At 45.7% G+C, this 16,934-nt stretch overlaps 2 protein-coding genes, 1 long non-coding RNA gene and 2 other non-coding genes across 7 annotated transcripts; 2 read left to right on the top strand and 3 right to left on the bottom strand.

Moving 5' to 3' along the window:
* Positions 1–84: 84 nt before the first annotated feature.
* On the bottom strand, positions 85–2,432 carry LOC148124692 (uncharacterized). The gene is made up of 2 exons (XR_015739539.1): positions 2,241–2,432; positions 85–539 (listed from the first exon to the last, which is right to left on the bottom strand). It is a non-coding gene; the product is annotated as an uncharacterized LOC148124692 (long non-coding RNA).
* Positions 610–739, bottom strand: LOC113439020 (small nucleolar RNA ACA64). The gene has a single exon (XR_003374493.1). It is a non-coding gene; the product is annotated as a small nucleolar RNA ACA64 (small nucleolar RNA).
* A 95-nt stretch (positions 2,433–2,527) lies between the features above and the next one.
* RPS2 (ribosomal protein S2) lies at positions 2,528–8,831 on the top strand. 3 transcript variants are annotated; one of them, XM_026704043.2, is made up of 8 exons: positions 2,528–2,616; positions 3,219–3,398; positions 4,291–4,380; positions 4,887–4,994; positions 6,748–6,921; positions 7,069–7,228; positions 8,383–8,474; positions 8,704–8,831. In XM_026704043.2, exons 2-8 carry the CDS (start codon positions 3,222–3,224, stop codon positions 8,785–8,787), a joined length of 885 nt encoding a protein of 294 aa, XP_026559828.1. In that variant the 5' UTR covers positions 2,528–2,616; positions 3,219–3,221; the 3' UTR covers positions 8,788–8,831. The 3 variants fall into 3 exon arrangements, with proteins under 3 accessions (XP_026559828.1, XP_087768680.1, XP_087768679.1); XM_087912554.1 differs by having other exon boundaries at positions 2,600–2,754; XM_087912553.1 differs by having other exon boundaries at positions 2,600–2,886.
* On the top strand, positions 8,174–8,313 carry LOC113439023 (small nucleolar RNA SNORA64/SNORA10 family). The gene has a single exon (XR_003374495.1). It is a non-coding gene; the product is annotated as a small nucleolar RNA SNORA64/SNORA10 family (small nucleolar RNA).
* Positions 8,832–11,240: 2,409 nt separating the features above from the next.
* NDUFB10 (NADH:ubiquinone oxidoreductase subunit B10) lies at positions 11,241–14,452 on the bottom strand. The gene is made up of 4 exons (XM_026704052.2): positions 13,839–14,452; positions 12,814–12,952; positions 12,073–12,212; positions 11,241–11,508 (listed from the first exon to the last, which is right to left on the bottom strand). Exons 1-4 carry the CDS (start codon positions 13,984–13,986, stop codon positions 11,408–11,410), a joined length of 528 nt encoding a protein of 175 aa, XP_026559837.1. The 5' UTR covers positions 13,987–14,452; the 3' UTR covers positions 11,241–11,407.
* Between the last annotated feature and the right edge of the window lie 2,482 nt (positions 14,453–16,934).

The raw sequence follows: 16,934 nt of genomic DNA, 5'->3' as shown, positions 1-16,934 counted from the left end.
GGGGCATGGCAGCTGCTTGGTTTACATTCATTGGGGTATTACATAAGCCCAGGAACTAGATAAACTCACAAACAAAACGTATACATCACAAAAATCTTTATTTTATAATTCAAAAAACCTTGCAAATGTCCATCGCCTTACAATTATATTTTCATTTCTTCAGAAGAAAGATTTTAATATAAAATCACATATTCCTCTGCCAACTAATTGATATACAGAATAACTTGGCACATCTAAATATCAGTAGCACTTCCCAGCCCTCTCTAAGCTGTTTACAGAGTCAGGATATTGCCCCCAGCAATCTGGGTCATTTTACTGACCTCAGAAGGATGGAAGGCTGAGTCAGCCTTGAGCCTAGTGAGATTCAAACTGCAGGCAGCTGACAATCAGCAATGCTGCATTCTAACCACTGCAGCTCTCTAAATGTTGAGTCTCTTCCAATAGCTGTGGGGAAGAGAACACACCTTCTTCCAGTGGTATGTAGAAAATTAAGATCTTGCAGCATACAAGTCTTCAAAGTGTATCTTCCTCTAGGGCATCTGTTGGGAAAAATAAGATGTTAATATTTTGAATCTTAATTTTGAATCTTATTTCAGCCATATTTTCATAGGATGTAGGAACCTGGGTTTTATTGCCCAAAGACTATGCTTAGGGCAATAAGCTTAAAGTTCCTTTTTGCTATGGGCACAGTTACCTCATCCAAGGCCACAAAGGAAGCCAAGGATTATTTTCAGACAGTGCCCCAAAAGCCCAGAAGGCATAGGATTACAATGCAAAACAACCTTTCAGCAGCTGAAAAGTTTCTAACACAAACTACCAGCATTCCAAATTCAGCCTAGAGAGAAATCCCATCCAAAGGTTATATCTTGAGCAAACCAGGAAAGAGCATTAGCAACTTGTATACAAGCAGAAAACTCCCAATAGCCAGGAAAGTGGTGGAACAGAGGCATGGAATGTTGTTAGTACTGATCATGGTAGTGCAACCACATTGAACAGGATGTAGGCTTGTTACCTACTCTTATTTCAGAGATCTGTTTGTTACATAATTTAAAAAGTGTTCCCTTTCAAGTTACAACCCCTTTATAGGGATGAAGGATAAATGCAAAAGGCAATTTTAATTGCACTTGCCATCTGTATATGCTGCATACATCTCTGGTGTCAGCACACGAGGAACCCATCTTGCACAAACTTTCCGATACTGAAGAATATCAATAATGTGTCCCACACGTTCCTGTGAAATGCCAAGCTTGGCAGCAATTTCTCTTTGAGTGATCTGCTGATTGTTCTTGATCAGTTCATCAACTTTTTTCACATGAAACTGATCAGTGGCAGTCACTGGTCTTCCACTGCGTTCTTGATCACATAAATCAGTTCTTCCTGGTTTACCACCTTTACATTTTTTTGCCCAGCGACGCACGGTACTCACATCCACACAATCCCCATAAACAGCAAGCATTTGGCGGTGAATTTCAATTGGAGGAACTCCTTCAGCCGTCAAAAACTCAATCACGGCACGTTGTTTAAAGCGTACTGAGGAATATTCAGCGAAGGCTTCCATTTCACAAACAAGAGCAACACAGCCTTTTCTCACAGCAACTTCCCACCAACAGAGGTGAAAGAACAGATACTAAAGAATATATCTGGGCTTCTAAGGCAGGACAGGATTTTGGAGGCATCCCTTTTCATTCAACCCTCCTAGAACCCAACAGAACCCAACACAACAGCATCCATCAGCTCTAGCCACAGCAACCACCGGACTTGATTAGGTCGTAGGCTTGCCATCCACTCTATTTCACTTTATGCCACACTGTTGCATAAAATTGAAACGGAGGGTTTCTTTTTCAAAGTACCAAAAATGCAGCTTGCTCTTCTTATAGGTGAGGGACAACATAATTAAAGGTAGTTTCAACTGCCCTTCCCGCCGATATCATTTGCAAGTGAATCACTGAAGTTATTTTAAAAAGGACAGCATTTCAGGGTTGCCTTTTTAAAAGCCCAAAAAGCAAAAGCAACGTGCAGAGTAAGACATTCGACAGAAACTTCAGCGACACCAGAGTCACCACGTGGAACAGAGACGCGCCCAGGGACACCCAAGGAAGCCTTCTTGCGACAAGCCACGTCTGAAAAGGGCCCTGAATGCTAGCAATCCTGGCTTTCAAGAGGCAGCAAACAAACGAAGGCTGGAGCCATTCCTTTGCAACTGGACCGAAGTGCTCCGAGACATACAACGCAGCACTCACTGTGCATTATACGGGCCTCCCCTCCGACGGCAGCTGAAACCCCGCATTTCCAGAAACCGTGAGGGGGGAAAAGGCACCGCCACCCGCTCCGAGGCGGAACCCACCAACCTTCCCGGAAAGCGCTCGCGAAGCCCGCTCCCCGCGGCTCTTTTTCTAGCCTGGGTATTCTAATTCATGCTCGATCCCGGGCGTTTTAATTCATGCTCGATCCGGCCAAGAGCGCGGCACGTGCGGGCGTCTGTGCGCCTGCGCAATCGTCTTAGGAGGTAAGGAAATAGAACCTCGCGCAGGCGCTTTGAAAGGTAACGGATCTCGCGAGAGGAGCTGACGCTAAATACCCCTCCCTTCGCGCTTTCGGCCTTCTATTCGATCGCACGTAAGTAGCGGCTGGTGCTGTTCGCGGCGGTATCCACCGCCATCGCTTTCGCGGGAGGCCCGGCGCTGGGTCCGGTTCTGGGGAGCGGTCGGGACGGTTCTCCGGAGGGCAGGGTTGGGGGGATGTTCCCCGCTTTCGGTGAGGACCGGCGGCAGCAGCGGGAGCCTGCTGGGAAGGACCCCGGAAGTAGCGCTCCTCGTGGCTTCGGCGGCCGGGCGCAGGAACCGGCGCGGGGGGGAGGCTTCGGCGGAGGGTGGCGGCCTGAGCCCCGTTAGGACGAAGGCGGCGGCGCGCGCTTGGGACGCTGGGCGGGTCCGCCGTTTGGGGACCGAGGAGGCCCGTGGGGGGGAATCAGGTCGCCGCCGCCGCCGCCGCCGCCGCCGCTGCTGCTGCCGCTACTTTGCACGGAAGCCCTCAGCGCATCGCCCGGTGGGTGGGTGGGTGGGTGGGCGGGCGGGCGGGCGGCCGCTTTCCTGCCGGCTTTTCGGACGCTGCCGCCCCTCCACGGGGCGGTTTCGTGGGCCGCCTGCTCGCGGCTGGGCTCTGCGGCCTCCTGATTGCAAAGAATCCCACCGTCTGCAAGTGTCACTTTCCTTCCCCAGCAAATGGCGGATGACGCCGGTGCCGCCGGAGGGGCCGGAGCAGGCGGACCTGCTGCTGCCGCGGCCAGGGGAGGCTTCCGAGGAGGCTTTGGCAGTGGAGGCCGGGGCCGTGGAAGAGGCCGGGGCCGTGGTCGGGGCCGTGGTCGCGGGGCTCGAGGAGGCAAAGCTGAGGACAAAGAAGTGAGTAGAATTAATTACCCGGTTACCCTTTTTGGAAGTCTGGAGGAGAAGGTGGCCTGTAATGCAGTGGTGGTATTTGACCGGGTCTGGAGAGCCGGTAGCGGCGATGAGCGCTGCTCTGTCTTTGGCCCACCTGCCCTCCCGGGTTCCCATACTCACTTTTATGGCCAAAATTTGAAGCTGGGCTGTTTTGTGAGGTGCATAATAGGGCCGCATGGCAGCTGCTGCAGGGATCATGCAGGCTTGCAGGAGGTGAGTTAGAACACCTCTCTGTGCCTGCGAAAAGTGTGTGTTCAGTGTGTGTGTGTATGCAATGTGTGTGCACATGTGCAAAGTGCACCTACCAAGCCACACCCACCGACAACCTTATTTGGCAACCTTATTTGAATACCACCACTGCTGTAATGTCATTAAAGCAAATGGAAATGGCTTTTCTAGATGCAATTCCAGGCAGGGCCTTCTCTGGTAATAAAGGACTTATGGTTCAATTTTTACTAGGATTGAATAAATCAAAGTAAAAATACTTAACTGAAATGGCCAGCCAATAAATCTAATGCAGCCGGCAAGCCCTCTGGATGTCTCTCTGGTCCGTTTCAAGCCAGGCAATTCAGCAGAGGCCATTATAATTAGAGAACCTTTGAATATGTCAGTAGGTTTTTCTTCCATTTATGACAATACAGAAATTAAAGATTCTGATTGGTTCCTGTAAAACAATGACCTGGCTGCTCAGGCCAAGTGGAACATATAATTGGGTGTCATATGCATAATAAAAGGGTGATGGGGTGTTAAAATGCATACAGTTTTCCAAGTACCATGTGCTATATTGTTAAAATTGTGTGTTATTGCTGAAGAAAGTTTGGGTTCTTTAATAGTCTTGTTTCTATTTCTGCAGTGGATGCCTGTGACCAAATTAGGCCGACTGGTAAAGGACATGAAGATCAAATCTCTGGAAGAGATCTACCTTTTCTCTCTTCCAATCAAGGTATTACTCTTAAAAACTTGGATAACCCGTTACTTTCTCAGAGGATAACATAGCAGCAGGGATGGGGAGAGGGTAAGCACATTTGTGCACCCATGTATTAGTCACTCAGTAAAACTGGTGAGACAGTCCAGGCAAAATTGGAAATAATTTGTTCTTTTTAAGTTATTGTTGCATGGTGTATTATTAGTTTGGGGTTTTAAAAAGAGAAAATCCATTTTAGTGAGAGTTTGACGTAAAGGCACTCAATTAAAAGCTACAGATCAACTTCTAGTTTTACCTTAATCTTGAAAATCATCTGAGTAATTCAGCTAGTTACCTTCAGCCCTAGGAAGAAGCACTGGCAGGCCACTTCCAGAAATGTTGCAAAGGAAATTGTACTGACTTGTTCTGGTTGTCTGCAGAAACCAGGACTGATTTGTCAACCAAGTCAACAATGAAGAGAGTTGATGCTATTTTGAAATTCCTTGCCATACAGAGAGGTGGTTTATCATACATTGATTTTTCAGGAGTCTGAAATCATTGACTTTTTCCTGGGTTCCTCGCTGAAGGATGAGGTTTTGAAAATCATGCCGGTGCAGAAGCAAACACGGGCAGGGCAGCGCACCAGGTTCAAGGTAACCTCAGCTACATTTTGCTTTTTTATGCTTGGGATGTGTAGCTTCTATGGCAACAAATTCCTGATGTGACTTCCAACTAAACTGTCCTCCTTTTTCCTTCATATGTTTACTTTGTTATTAAAGCATCTTCCCAATGTGGGATTCATTTGGTTTATTTAATGAGCATCAAATTGGAAAAGTGAGCTAGCTTGTTCTACGTAAAGAGTGAACTTTTCCTGATACCTGAAAGAGCAGATGTTACTTTGGGATGCCTGAATGGTGTCTTTTAAAAGCCTTGAAGCTCTGGGGAACTACTGGAGGACTGGAAGTAACAATAGAAAAGTCCCAGACAAACCTTATTTATAGTATTCTTGCTGTGGTTATAGTATACTTCAGTAAGTATTTGACACAGATAGAACAATGGCATAGACAGCTTCACGATCAGAGGTGGCTGACCCCCTGCAATCAGCACATGGTCCTCAGTGGAACTAGTGTATATTGACCTGGAGGGAAGCATGCAGTGAGGTATCCCAAGGCTCTGTCTTAGGCCCAGGACTCCTCAGCATCTTCATAAATGATCTAGGTGGGGGGAATAGAAGGTGAACTCATCAAAAATGCAGATAACATCAACTTGGGGGAAATAGCAAACACGTTAGATTCAGAAGGATCTTGACAGACTTTAACAGTGGGCCGTAGCCAACAAAGTGGTGGGAAAGATTTTACCCTCAAACAAGAAAAACCCAATGCACAGTGTAAAATGGACAGTACCTGGTCCAACAGCAGAGAGAGATCTAGGAGTCCTAGTGGACAATCACTTAAGTATGGGCCGGCCGTGTGCTGTAGCTCCCAGAAAACCTCATGCAATCCTAGGTTGCATCAACAGAGGCGTAGGCTCAAGATCATGTGAAGTGTCATACAGGCCACACTTGGCATGCTGCGTTTAGTCACCCCAGTGCAAAAAGATAGCAAGTCTCTAGAAAGAGTGCAGGGGGAGCAGAAAAGATGATTACGGGATTGGAGGATAAGGCACACAATGAATGTGGGAATTGGGTGTTTATAGGCCAACAGAGAGAAGGACTAAGCTAACCTGGTAGTCCTCCAATACTTGAGGGGCTGCCACAGACAAGGAGGGGTTGGCCTGTTCTCCAGAGCACCTGAGGGCAGAACAAGGAGTAATGGATGGAAGCCTAACAGAGATCCAACCTAGAATTAAAGTGGAATTTCTTTTCAGTGAGAATTCGTGGAATGGCCGGGGTCTGCACGATGGTGTGGAGGCCTTGTGCTGTGCAGTTGGGGTGGCTGGCCACAGCTTGGATGCCACTGGGCTCACATAGAGCCCTGGGGGCAACAATGGCCAGCGGAGGCTGCTGAAGGTCCTGACCTCTACGCCAGCCCCAGCATCCCGGTTGGAGAATGCTGTGGTGCAAAGTAGCTGAAAGAGGAGCAGGTGGGGGGAGCTGAAACACCCCTTTGGCTGTCAACATGGGTGGGCTATCAAATACCTGCATTTTGACCACCTGACCACAAGGGAACTGAGGTGGCCATGGTAAGCATCGTTCTTTTATGCTGCTGTAACGGTTGCTGAATGAGGGGTCACAACTCGAGGACTGCCTGTGGTAAGCTGTGCTCAATATCTGGTGTTTTGGCCAGGGGTTTGCAGAGTTTAAGTTGGGCCGACTGTCAGGATGGTTGGTGCGCGGCACCTGTGGATTTATGGCAAGGGGCGTTTTGCATGTCTGCTGTGGAATCATTATGGGTTCTCTCTCCTTAGGCCTTCGTTGCCATTGGGGATTACAACGGTCATGTTGGTCTTGGGGTCAAGTGCTCTAAAGAAGTTGCCACGGCCATTCGTGGGGCCATCATCCTGGCGAAACTCTCCATCGTGCCAGTGAGGCGAGGCTATTGGGGGAACAAGATTGGCAAGCCTCACACTGTGCCATGCAAGGTAACCACCTGGTTTTGTGGAGCTTTTGCATTGGCTGAATAGCAAGAGCACTTAGACTATACCGCTTCACAGAGTTTTACAGCCCTATTGCCCCAAGTCCTGATGAACTGCTTTCCTATGTGAACCTCTTCTGGCTTGCATTTGTAGGTCACAGGCCGCTGTGGGTCCGTCTTGGTTCGCCTCATTCCTGCCCCACGTGGCACAGGGATTGTGTCTGCCCCCGTTCCCAAGAAGCTACTGATGATGGCGGGAATTGATGACTGCTACACCTCAGCCAGGGGCTGCACTGCTACCTTGGGCAATTTTGGTACGTCTTTGGGAATCTGAAGTAAATTGCTGCAATTTGGGAAATGGCAAATTTGTGCCACAGAAATCTTAGCTTGCGAGTAGCTGATTTATTTAATTTATAGAGCTGCTCAGTAAATATGGCTCTGGGTTGTATACAACCAAGCAAAGCAAATATGGCAACCGTTGAAAACAATTTTAAAGTGCAATTAAACAATCTTCCAGGTTTGTCATAGGACCCCCCAAGTTTCAGAACATGAAACTTATTTTAAAATTCCCTGATCAAGAAAGCAGGAGGTCTGGAGGAAAACTGCTTACATTTTTAGTCTCTCTCTGAACAGCAAAGTTCCTGGAACATGGTTTGAAAAACCCTGCTCTAGACCCCCCAACATCGTGAAGTTAGCTTCCAAATAGTAATTAGAGAAGGTCTTAAATTGAGGAATTAAGTGTACACGAACAAGTCAAATCTAGTTTTTATTCTGGCTTTTGGAATACCACCCATAGCCTATCATTCGGAAGCAAAGTGGAACCTGCAGCCCGTAAAATAAGGAGCACACCCTTGATTTGAAACTGCAAGGGGAGATGGGCTGAAGCTGGAATGGGAGGCAGGGAGTGATAAAGACCATCTCTTGCAGGCTTCGTGGCCCTGACCTCTAAAGCAGGGAGAGAGAAATGGGTAGATTTTGTCTAGGTTAAAGGGACACCCCCCCCCCACAGAGAGAGAGAGAGAGAGAGAGAGACACAGTACCACTGCATAGATCCACCTGTGGTCATCTGTCAGGCTGCCTTGACAAACGGAGGGCCAGGATCTAACATACAGGTGGCTGCTAGGGTGACATTCAGTGCTGGCTCCTGTTATTTGAACTGCTGAGTATAAATGTCTACTCTGGATTTGTTTGTTAAATAGGCCAAATCCCAGCCCAGCATGGTTATGTGTTTTGGTTCTTTGGAAATGCTCTATTCCAGAACTCTCTCAGCTCTGCTCAGTTGCGCCTGACTCCAGTGGTGCAGCTGTCGTTTTTGAGAGGGAAAGCAAATGAGTTCAAATTTGCACGGCAGGGAGTCCTCCTGCAGTGACCTCTCTGTTCCTTATCAAACTCGACATGTTTGAATAATGTGTGTGCTTTATAAAAGAACATTGCAGGAGTACTGAGATGACTTCCATTTTTATTTCAGCTAAAGCCACCTTTGATGCTATATCCAAGACCTACAGTTACTTGACCCCTGATCTCTGGAAAGAAACTGTCTTCACTAAATCTCCTTATCAGGTGAGGAAAATGTGCATGAGGACTAGGGAGTACTCTTCACACACACACACCAATATTATGCCTTTCCTTGGTGGAGTTCAACGAGACAGACTTGGAGGCTCCCACTCATTTCATCCTACTAACCCTGTGAGATGGAGTGAAGTCACTGAACAGAATTCCTGCCCACCACCCCCTTCTAGGTCTGTATTTTACGCAAAAAAATTGATGCATCTTTTCCCTTTTTCTACAGGAGTTCACTGATCATCTGGCAAAGACCCACACCACCAGAGTGTCTGTGCAAAGAACTCAAGCAGCTGCTGTGGCAACCACCTAAAAGATTCTGTGCATCAATAAAGCAATCCTCAAGTTTTAAACCAACCTACCACATGCTGTACTTTTCCTTGTGCAGGTTCCTTCATTGGGAGAAATACCTGTGTTCCAAACCAATATCCTTGAGTTCAAAAATTATACCAGTAATCTGAGGGGATCTTCAAGAGTTGTGACTGTTTCAGTGGTTGGCAGCAATTGGTTCCCAGGAAGTTTGTACGGTGTAGTTAAGGAGCAGCCTGCACAGCCCTATTAACTAACTCTCCTTTTAGGAGAGAAGAAAGCTAAAGCAGTACATGATTGTATTCTTAACACACAATGACAGCTAGTATCAGACGTACCCCAGCTTAGACATTTAGGAAATAAAGACCCTCAACTACATTTGTCTGAAGTGATAGCTTCTTTTACCAAAGTTAAGTGGTTGCCACAAAAGCAAAATTGGAGACTAACTTTGCTAGAGACCAGGCCCAGGAAATCCCCTGGTTGTCAATCCAGGAATTGCAAGCTCTAGTGGGCCTGTAGGGAGGAAGGGGCAAGCCCTCCTCACCAGACAAATAGCAGGACCCCATCAGAGATGAGCAGTAACTCCTTTGGGAGAAGAGGAAGCTAGAGGCTCAGCAGGAGACTCTTTGCTGGACTCAACAAGGGAGGATCCAGTTTGTGGGGAACAGGGGAGAGAAATGGAAATCTCTCTGTAATTTAGTTATCCCAAAGTTTTCTTGGCAATAGTCCACTTCAGCTTCTTTTGGAAGAGGGGGGGGGGATGGGAGGCTACGGGTAGTTTGTAACTTATGGCCCCAGCTGGGATTGTCTGAGGGAGACCACGTGACTGTCATTTATCAGCCACAGCCCTGGGATTCTCAGTTGCTATTGTTAACCGAGAGTGGCTGCTCATGTAGAGTACTGCGCCCCCCCCTCCAAGTCATTCGGAGCTTGTTCCTGCTCAGCCCCACCCTCTAAGGCATGGGTCTCCCCCATCATTGCCCTTTGCTTGCTCTTCCCTCTCCCTTTGGGCACTGTTGGGGAGTTGGCCCAGCCCAGTCGACAGCCTCTGGCAGCTGTTGCTGTGCAGAAAGTAAGCAGAAAACCCCAGGATTGCCAGCTCCAACCAAATTGAACTGTTGTTACCTTATGACAAAAGGTCCCTAAAAATACACTGCTGGTGCTATTGTAGTTGTTCCCCAGAGTAATATATTGGACAGACCTGATGTCAGAGCAGCGGTTGCCAACTGGCTTGAGAAAATTTTGGTGGGCGGCAGAGAAATCTCACCCACAGAGCACCCCCCCCCAGCAATTAATCCAGGCTGCGCAGAAACAAGGCTGCGCCACCCACATGGCCTGTGGGAACCCTCTCCGCCCACTCACTCCTTACCCAGCAAACTTGCCAGCTAAGTTGCTATTTTTCCTTTTTCCCAACATTTGTTCTGCTGTGCCGGGAGATTTAGATTAGCTAGGAAGCAGGAAATGGTTGGATTTCTTGCTTTCCAGCTAGTCTTTAAACCTTTGGCTCAGCATAGCTTTTAAGCAGAGCCGAACCTCCCTTAAGACTGAAGGTTGTTATTCAGTGCAGACTCACAGCAAGCAAATGGGAGACACTGAGCTAGCCGATGGCAGATAGATAGATAAATGATTCTGTGAGCAACTCAATCTGCCTACCTGCTTTGCTTGATTTTGGGTAAAAGTTGCTTTTTTTAATAAAAAAATTCAATATTTATATACATATTCATATTTACATACAAGCCATGCCCAGCCAGTCACATGATGATCAAGCCACACCCACAAATTAGGTCATGGTCCCTGGGATTTAAAATTATGAGTTCTGAGGTCCCCTGAGCTAGAGTGCTCCGAGGCCAATGTCTTTACAGGTGCTTCGATAAACAAGTTGGTTTGGACTTTATTGCCACCTGGTGCTGAGCCCCTACCGGCCTGTGCCCACCACTCCAGCTGAACTTTCCTGTCTTGAGTTCCCATTGCAAACTAGGCCTGGCTGCTGAGCCAGGTGGGGCTGGTTTCAGGCTGCAAAAAAAAAAGAGCCAAAAACAGCCCTTTAGCTGCTATGGGTCGAAAAGAGGCCCCAGGTAGTATCGGGCTTTGCAGGCTAAATTAAATTCATTTTAAGTGTGTTGAATAGTTCGAGCCTGAGCAACAGGAGATGCAAAATACTGTGAGCACAGCAGTTTCAGGTGGTCTACTTAAGAGACAAAAATGTGTGTTGAGGGTTGGAATAGAAGACCTCCAACTTCTAGCCCTGATCCTACCCTGTTAAATTCAAGAATAGTAGTAGTAAGGAAAAGGGCATGTATGGTGCACCATCCATAACTTACCCAGAGATCCCTTCCAGATTCTGTCAAGGCTGAAAATTGGAATGGCTTAAGTCCTAGGGAATTTTCTAGCCCAGTTCCAGAGTTTTCTTTGCATTTGGCTCAATGAGCCATTAATGAACAAGAAAGAATTCTGCTCTGCTGAAACTCTTTGTCTTTATTTTATACAAAGAACTTTAAGGAATTAATAAGTTCATGTATCTATTCACTTTCCAGCTGAGTTGCCCTTCAGCCTCACCTGCCACAGAACCGCCCCCTGGGGTTGCCCCCTGATTTCCCACCAAAGATGCAGCTCACTTCTGCCTATTAGGCCTTGGCTTCTGCTTGGGCTTTCCTTTCAGCAATCATCCGATGCTTCTGCTTCATTAAACACCTGCGAGCAGATCCAAAAGCACCTAGGTCATCATCTAAGACAATAAAAATAAAAATTAAACAGGTTACACTATAATCTGCCAAAAAGATTAGTGCGCAACAACACTGCCAAGCAAGGACTTTTCTTGAAAGCCAGAGTTCTCCCTGAGTTCTCCTGAATCATTAGGATTGAACACTGATTTTAAGAAGCTGCTTTAATTCTTAAAATGTAAAGCAACTTGAAAAGAAAACAAGTTTATTGCTAAAGAGGATGCTTAGGGACATTTTTTAAAATTATTTTTCTTCATTAAAAACACTTTCATGAAGTACAATTTAACTGAATTTCACAGCAAGTTGAACCCAACTAAAATTTAAAAACATTCATGCATGGGAAAATAAAAGTCAAGTTACTAGTCTTCATAAAGAAGCCAGGAACAGTAACTCTTATTAAGGGTGAAGTTAAACAGCCCACATAAACCAAAGTTCATTAACATTCTCAATCACTTTGACATATGTAAATAGGGTCCTTACACCAAAAGGTTTTGAGAACCACTGGGCCTAGAATATGGGATCCAGTTTTACCTAGGTTTAATGTAAAAATGTCACAGGGGTTGACTTACATCGATCCCTATAAGCTTTGGCCACATCTTTAAATAGCTGTATGTCATTTGCACAATTTTCAGCAGCATTCACGCCTTCCCGGACTTTGCAAGCACCTACCCTCTCCCGTATGATTTTCACAATTTCCTGGTCAACCTGCCTATGAAAGCAGAAAAACAATTTGGAGAATGCTGTAACAGACATATTTGTTCCTCCAATTATCCATGCAAGCTCAGTGCCCTTTACTGCTACTTAAAAGCATCATCTTTTTAGGCTCATGCCCCCATTGAAAAGATGAACAGCACCCAAGTGAACCAGTAATAAATCTTGATCAAAGCAGGCCCAGCTTACTATGATTACACCTTCAAACAAAACGTTTGCAATAGATAAAATATTGAAGATTGGGCCAACTATGTTTTCATCGCTTTTTTTGTTAATCAAAGGAACCACTTCTCACTGTCCTGTACAGACCTTTATGACTGCAGAGATCCCCTTTGGAAGAGAAGCTTTCTGCTCTTCTCCTTATTTGTTCCACCACTGTAATTTATAAGCCTGACCCCAGGCCATTTCAGACCCTTCTCTTGGAGTATCTGTGGTCTCACCTATATTTCCAAGCTTGCCATCTTTTAACTGCTGCCTGTGCTGCTAGTTACCTAACAAAATACTTCAAACAATTTGAGCACATAAGGCTGCAGATAACTGTAGCCTTCCCAACAGATCATTCGGCAAGAGACGGTAACTCGGGAAAGATACAGACATACAAATCTCGTTTCCACTGCATCTCCGCTTCGTAGATGCACAGGTAGTCGTCCTCCATGCATTCTGTAATGTCTGGCACCCGGCGAAACTCCCGGTGATAGTAATAAACCTTATGGTTTGCACGCAGGTGTTCAATCCATTCTGTTGAAAGAAAAGAGGAGGCCCATTCAAGGCAGGAGCCAGGGAGCTCTTTTAATCAGTGAGGTTAAAGAGGCAGTGATCCTCTAGGACAGAGGTCTCCAAACTTGGCAACTTTAAGACTGGTGGACTTCAACTCCCAGAATTCCTCAGCTGAGTTTTGCTGAGCTTTGCTGGCTGAGGAATTCTGGGAGTTGAAGCCCACCAGTCTTAAAGTTGCCAAGTTTGTCTGCTCTAGGACCTTAAGACAGTTTTCCCCTTTTTTGTATACAATTTATATTAAAACTATTAACAAGATAAAAACTGAGAAACTGATGTATAGCACGGAAGGAATAAACAATAAAAAGAAACCAAAAAGCAAAAGGTTGAGGAAAAGGAAGCTAGAGAGGGATAGAAATGAAGCGGCTTCCGCGGTTCTTCTCAGCAGTCCGGTCCAGATGCAAGCAAGCGAGGGAGCAACTCAGGGGGCCGGTCTCTAGGGAGCCCCCCTGGAAAGGCCGCCCTGCTCCCCACCTGAACGGCCAAGGGGACACAAGCGGCCCGCCCGTCGCGCTTCATGCTCTGAGCCCAGCAAGCAGGCCGAGTCAGCCGGCCGCTGCAGAAGACGCGCTACGGGGCCCGCCGGCTCCGAACTGGGCCGCCCTCCCGGTCTCCTCCCCTGCCCAAGGGGCCCAGCGGGGAAGGCTCTGCGGCGTTCCCCTCACCTTGGCAACGGCAGGGTGCGTGGACTTCGGCTCCCAGAATCCTCGCCGTCACGCAGGCTGTGGAATTGTGGGAGCTGAAGTCCACGCGCCTGAAAAAGAAGCCCCGCCTTCCAACCGCTACGGCTTGAGGATGATGAGAGTTGTAACCGCCCACCCTCCCAGGAGCTCCTGCCCCTCCTCCTCACCTCTGTACAGGGTGACCGGTCTGTCTACCGTGTAGTAAAAGAGCTTGTCGAAGAAGAGAGTTGGGCCGGAAGCGGGCACCAGCGGTTCAGGGTCCGGAACGTCGACCGGGGGCAAGTTGTACGCGGCCCGCTCCGAATCCTTCGACATCGCCGCAACCTCTAAATCGCTGGACCGAACAAAATGGCGGCGGGCAACAAGTGCGCATGCGTATACTAGGGAGAATGCTTTCTCTTTCCGCCGCCCAATCGGTGGGGAGGCGTTTAATTTTGAGGCCGACACGACGAGCCCACCAGGGGGCGTGAGAGAGCGGCCTTGGGCCCCCTGCGACGCCTGGCGCGGCTCTTTCGCCGCCGCCCTCCCGTTTGCGTGGAGGCCGCTTACTGCGCGCCGGGGCTGGGCAAGAGGCTTTCCCGGGAGCCTCGTCTTCCCTCTTTAGCCCCCGGGGCGACATTTGCACGGGCGCTTCGCGGAGCCCCGTGGCCAACGGCGCGGAAGGCGGGTTTTCTTCTGGGAGGGGGCCAGAGACCCCTATTCGGCCCCCGCCCTGCGGGTGCAGGAGCCGCCGTCCAAGGCTCCGATGGGGGCTGCCAGCCGGGGTCGCCCTTTGACTGCCGCCCAGCTTGGGGCTGGGCTCTGAAGAAGCAAGGCCCCCTTCCCCGCATTAGGTGCCCCTTTGGAGGCAGAGAAAAAGGAGGCGGGGCAAATGAACCAAAACAAATACTTAAACGAAGGCTTGCAAATCAAAGAAAGCAGACTTTATTCTTTGATCAAACTTCTGGTTAAGAAATTCCTTCCACATCACGAGAGACATGGGAGGAAAATTCTACAAAATACAGAAAGATGTTCTATCCTTCTTACACATGCAAAAGTCTTTGTTCTTAGTTCTCTTGTAAATCTCTAGTCTGTTGGGGGGGGGTTGGACTAGAAGGCCTCCAAGGTCCCTTCCAACTATTCTGATTCTAAATTCTGATTCTAATCATGTAATCTAACTAGCTGTAAAACTCTAGTCATGTAATCTAACTAAGATTTACATCTTCCTGCAACAGACAGATTCTTTTCTGGCAGTGTTACCTTTTCTCCATTGTCTCCCTAATTGATCATTTTGGCCTTTTGTTAACACCATAGGTCAAAGGTATGTGTGAATTGCCTTGACAGTTGGAGATAGTTACATGCCAATTCCTGGAGGAAATAGGGGTGGCATTTATGGAAGGATTCATGAAGGATGTATATAACAGGACCATATACTTGATACAGGAGGACGCAACTGATCGCAGGCATATGTTTTTTTTAAACAATTTTTATTAATTTTCAAAGACAATACACAAAACATAAAACATAAAAACAAAACATCTTTTCTGAAAGCTGCTTATTGAGTTTTAACAAAACAAATAAAACATCTTATTTGAGTACAGCATAGTTCCAGGTTATCACATTTCCATACAGACACAATTTCATATGCACATTCATCTTATATATTCAACTTCATATCTTACTACTCTTTTTCCAACTTCTCACTCTTATTCAATTGTATTTCTTTTACCTAGGTTTCTATATCTTTTTATTCATTGTACTTATACTTTCATCTGTCTTGTTTACAATTTCATATATTCTCTTCCAACATTCTTTCAAAATTTTATTAATTTTCAATAAACAAACAGACAAACAAAACACAAAACACAAAACATGAAAATATAAAACTTCCTTTTGGAAAGCGGCTTAGCCCCGGGTTACATCTTTTTGTACAGACATAAATCAAATTCATGCTCACCTTATATACCATTTCATATCTTATTTAGCATTCTATATTTTCTATATGTCTTCTCCCCTCTTTTCACTCTTAATTCTATTTTATTTCATCTCAATTTAAATCATTATACTTGTATCTTTTGTCCGTTCTTTTTCAATTATCTATCTTTTCTCTTTAATACAAAATTTCTACTGTAATCACTGGTTGAAGTGTGACGCCTTTCTATCTTTCCCCTAAATTTAACACTTAAAATAATATATAATTTCCATTCTGATTCTGCTTAGTACATTCTACGTACTACATTTAAAAATAAAAAAATAATAAGTTTATAATATAGTTAAAACAATGTTCCATAGCAAATTAAACTCTATCATTAAATCTTAGACATTTTACACATTCCCTTTAATATTTTATTAACTCATAGAATATTCCAATTTTCTAATTCTATTTCAAATACAAACATTACAATACAATCTTATGTACTTTTGCAGAATCTTTTTTAATTGTATTTTACCCTTTGTCTCTGAAAAAAACCTGTTTTTTAACATCTTGTTTCAAGCCTTTATAACTTCTCTTCCCTTTTTCCCTTCCTTTCTTATTGAACCTAGGCTTTTTAACCCCCCCCTCTTAATCTCCGCCCTCTTAGTCTCCCCTCTCTGTTGTATTCCTCTTTTCTGTTGCTTTCTGACATTGTATTGATTTTTCACCTTATTTTTCCCTTTCTTGGTTGTTTTTTTAAATCTTGAATTCTCTATTCTCTTCCCCCTCTTCCTTTTCTTCCTCAACTAAAATTGTTTGTTCATTTAAGATGGCTTCTTCTTCATCATCCCAGCCTTCTTGTTCTTGTAATTCCTGGTAGGTAGAAATCGCCATTTCTAAGAAGTGAAAAACAGATCCAGAAGAGCCCTTGCCTACTTGTTCCTCTTCTTTTGAATTCCATTTTCAATTCTTCAACAGATAATGCCATTGTGAGATAGATTTTTTAAACAACCCAAATGTTTTTAGTCTTTCAAAAAATAGTTTCCAAAAGTCCCAAAGTCACCAAGCAATCCAAATAAACACAAACTGTTCCATTTAGCACTTTATTCTTTTTATACTTTCTCTTCCTGGGGTAGAATTCAATTACAAAGTTCCAAAATGTATTTTTTAGAAGTCTTATTGCAGTTCATCTCTAATCTTACAAACTCCAAGTAGTCTCCTCCAGTAAAGTCTTAAGTTCTTTACCTCTCCCTTATAGCAAAAAGATTTTAATTTTTAATTCCAGTGTTCAGAAATCTTTAATGTCCCGTTGGCTTTAATTTTCAAATTTAAGTACCTTCTGTTGCCAAAGCGGGTTTTTCCGATTTCC

Source organism: Pseudonaja textilis, chromosome 14 (assembly GCF_049901715.1).
Source record: "Pseudonaja textilis isolate UNSWEBS1 chromosome 14, rPseTex1.2, whole genome shotgun sequence".
NCBI classification, from domain to species: Eukaryota; Metazoa; Chordata; class Lepidosauria; order Squamata; family Elapidae; genus Pseudonaja; species Pseudonaja textilis.
Note: the sequence above shows the minus strand (reverse complement) of the source record. Positions and strands in the feature narration are given on the sequence as shown.

Bases quoted from the DNA above. Each gene is read 5' to 3' on its own strand.
- RPS2 (XM_026704043.2), top strand. From the start codon at position 3,222: ATGGCGGATGACGCCGGTGCCGCCGGAGGGGCCGGAGCAGGCGGACCT. The intron at 4,381-4,886 runs GTATTACTCTTA...TTGATTTTTCAG, and splicing joins TTTTCTCTCTTCCAATCAAG to GAGTCTGAAATCATTGACTT. The intron at 4,995-6,747 runs GTAACCTCAGCT...CTCTCTCCTTAG, and splicing joins GGCAGCGCACCAGGTTCAAG to GCCTTCGTTGCCATTGGGGA.
- NDUFB10 (XM_026704052.2), bottom strand. From the start codon at position 13,986: ATGTCGAAGGATTCGGAGCGGGCCGCGTACAACTTGCCCCCGGTCGAC. The intron at 12,953-13,838 runs GTGAGGAGGAGG...TTCTTTCAACAG, and splicing joins ACCGGTCACCCTGTACAGAG to AATGGATTGAACACCTGCGT. The intron at 12,213-12,813 runs GTATGTCTGTAT...CTGCTTTCATAG, and splicing joins ATGCAGTGGAAACGAGATTT to GCAGGTTGACCAGGAAATTG.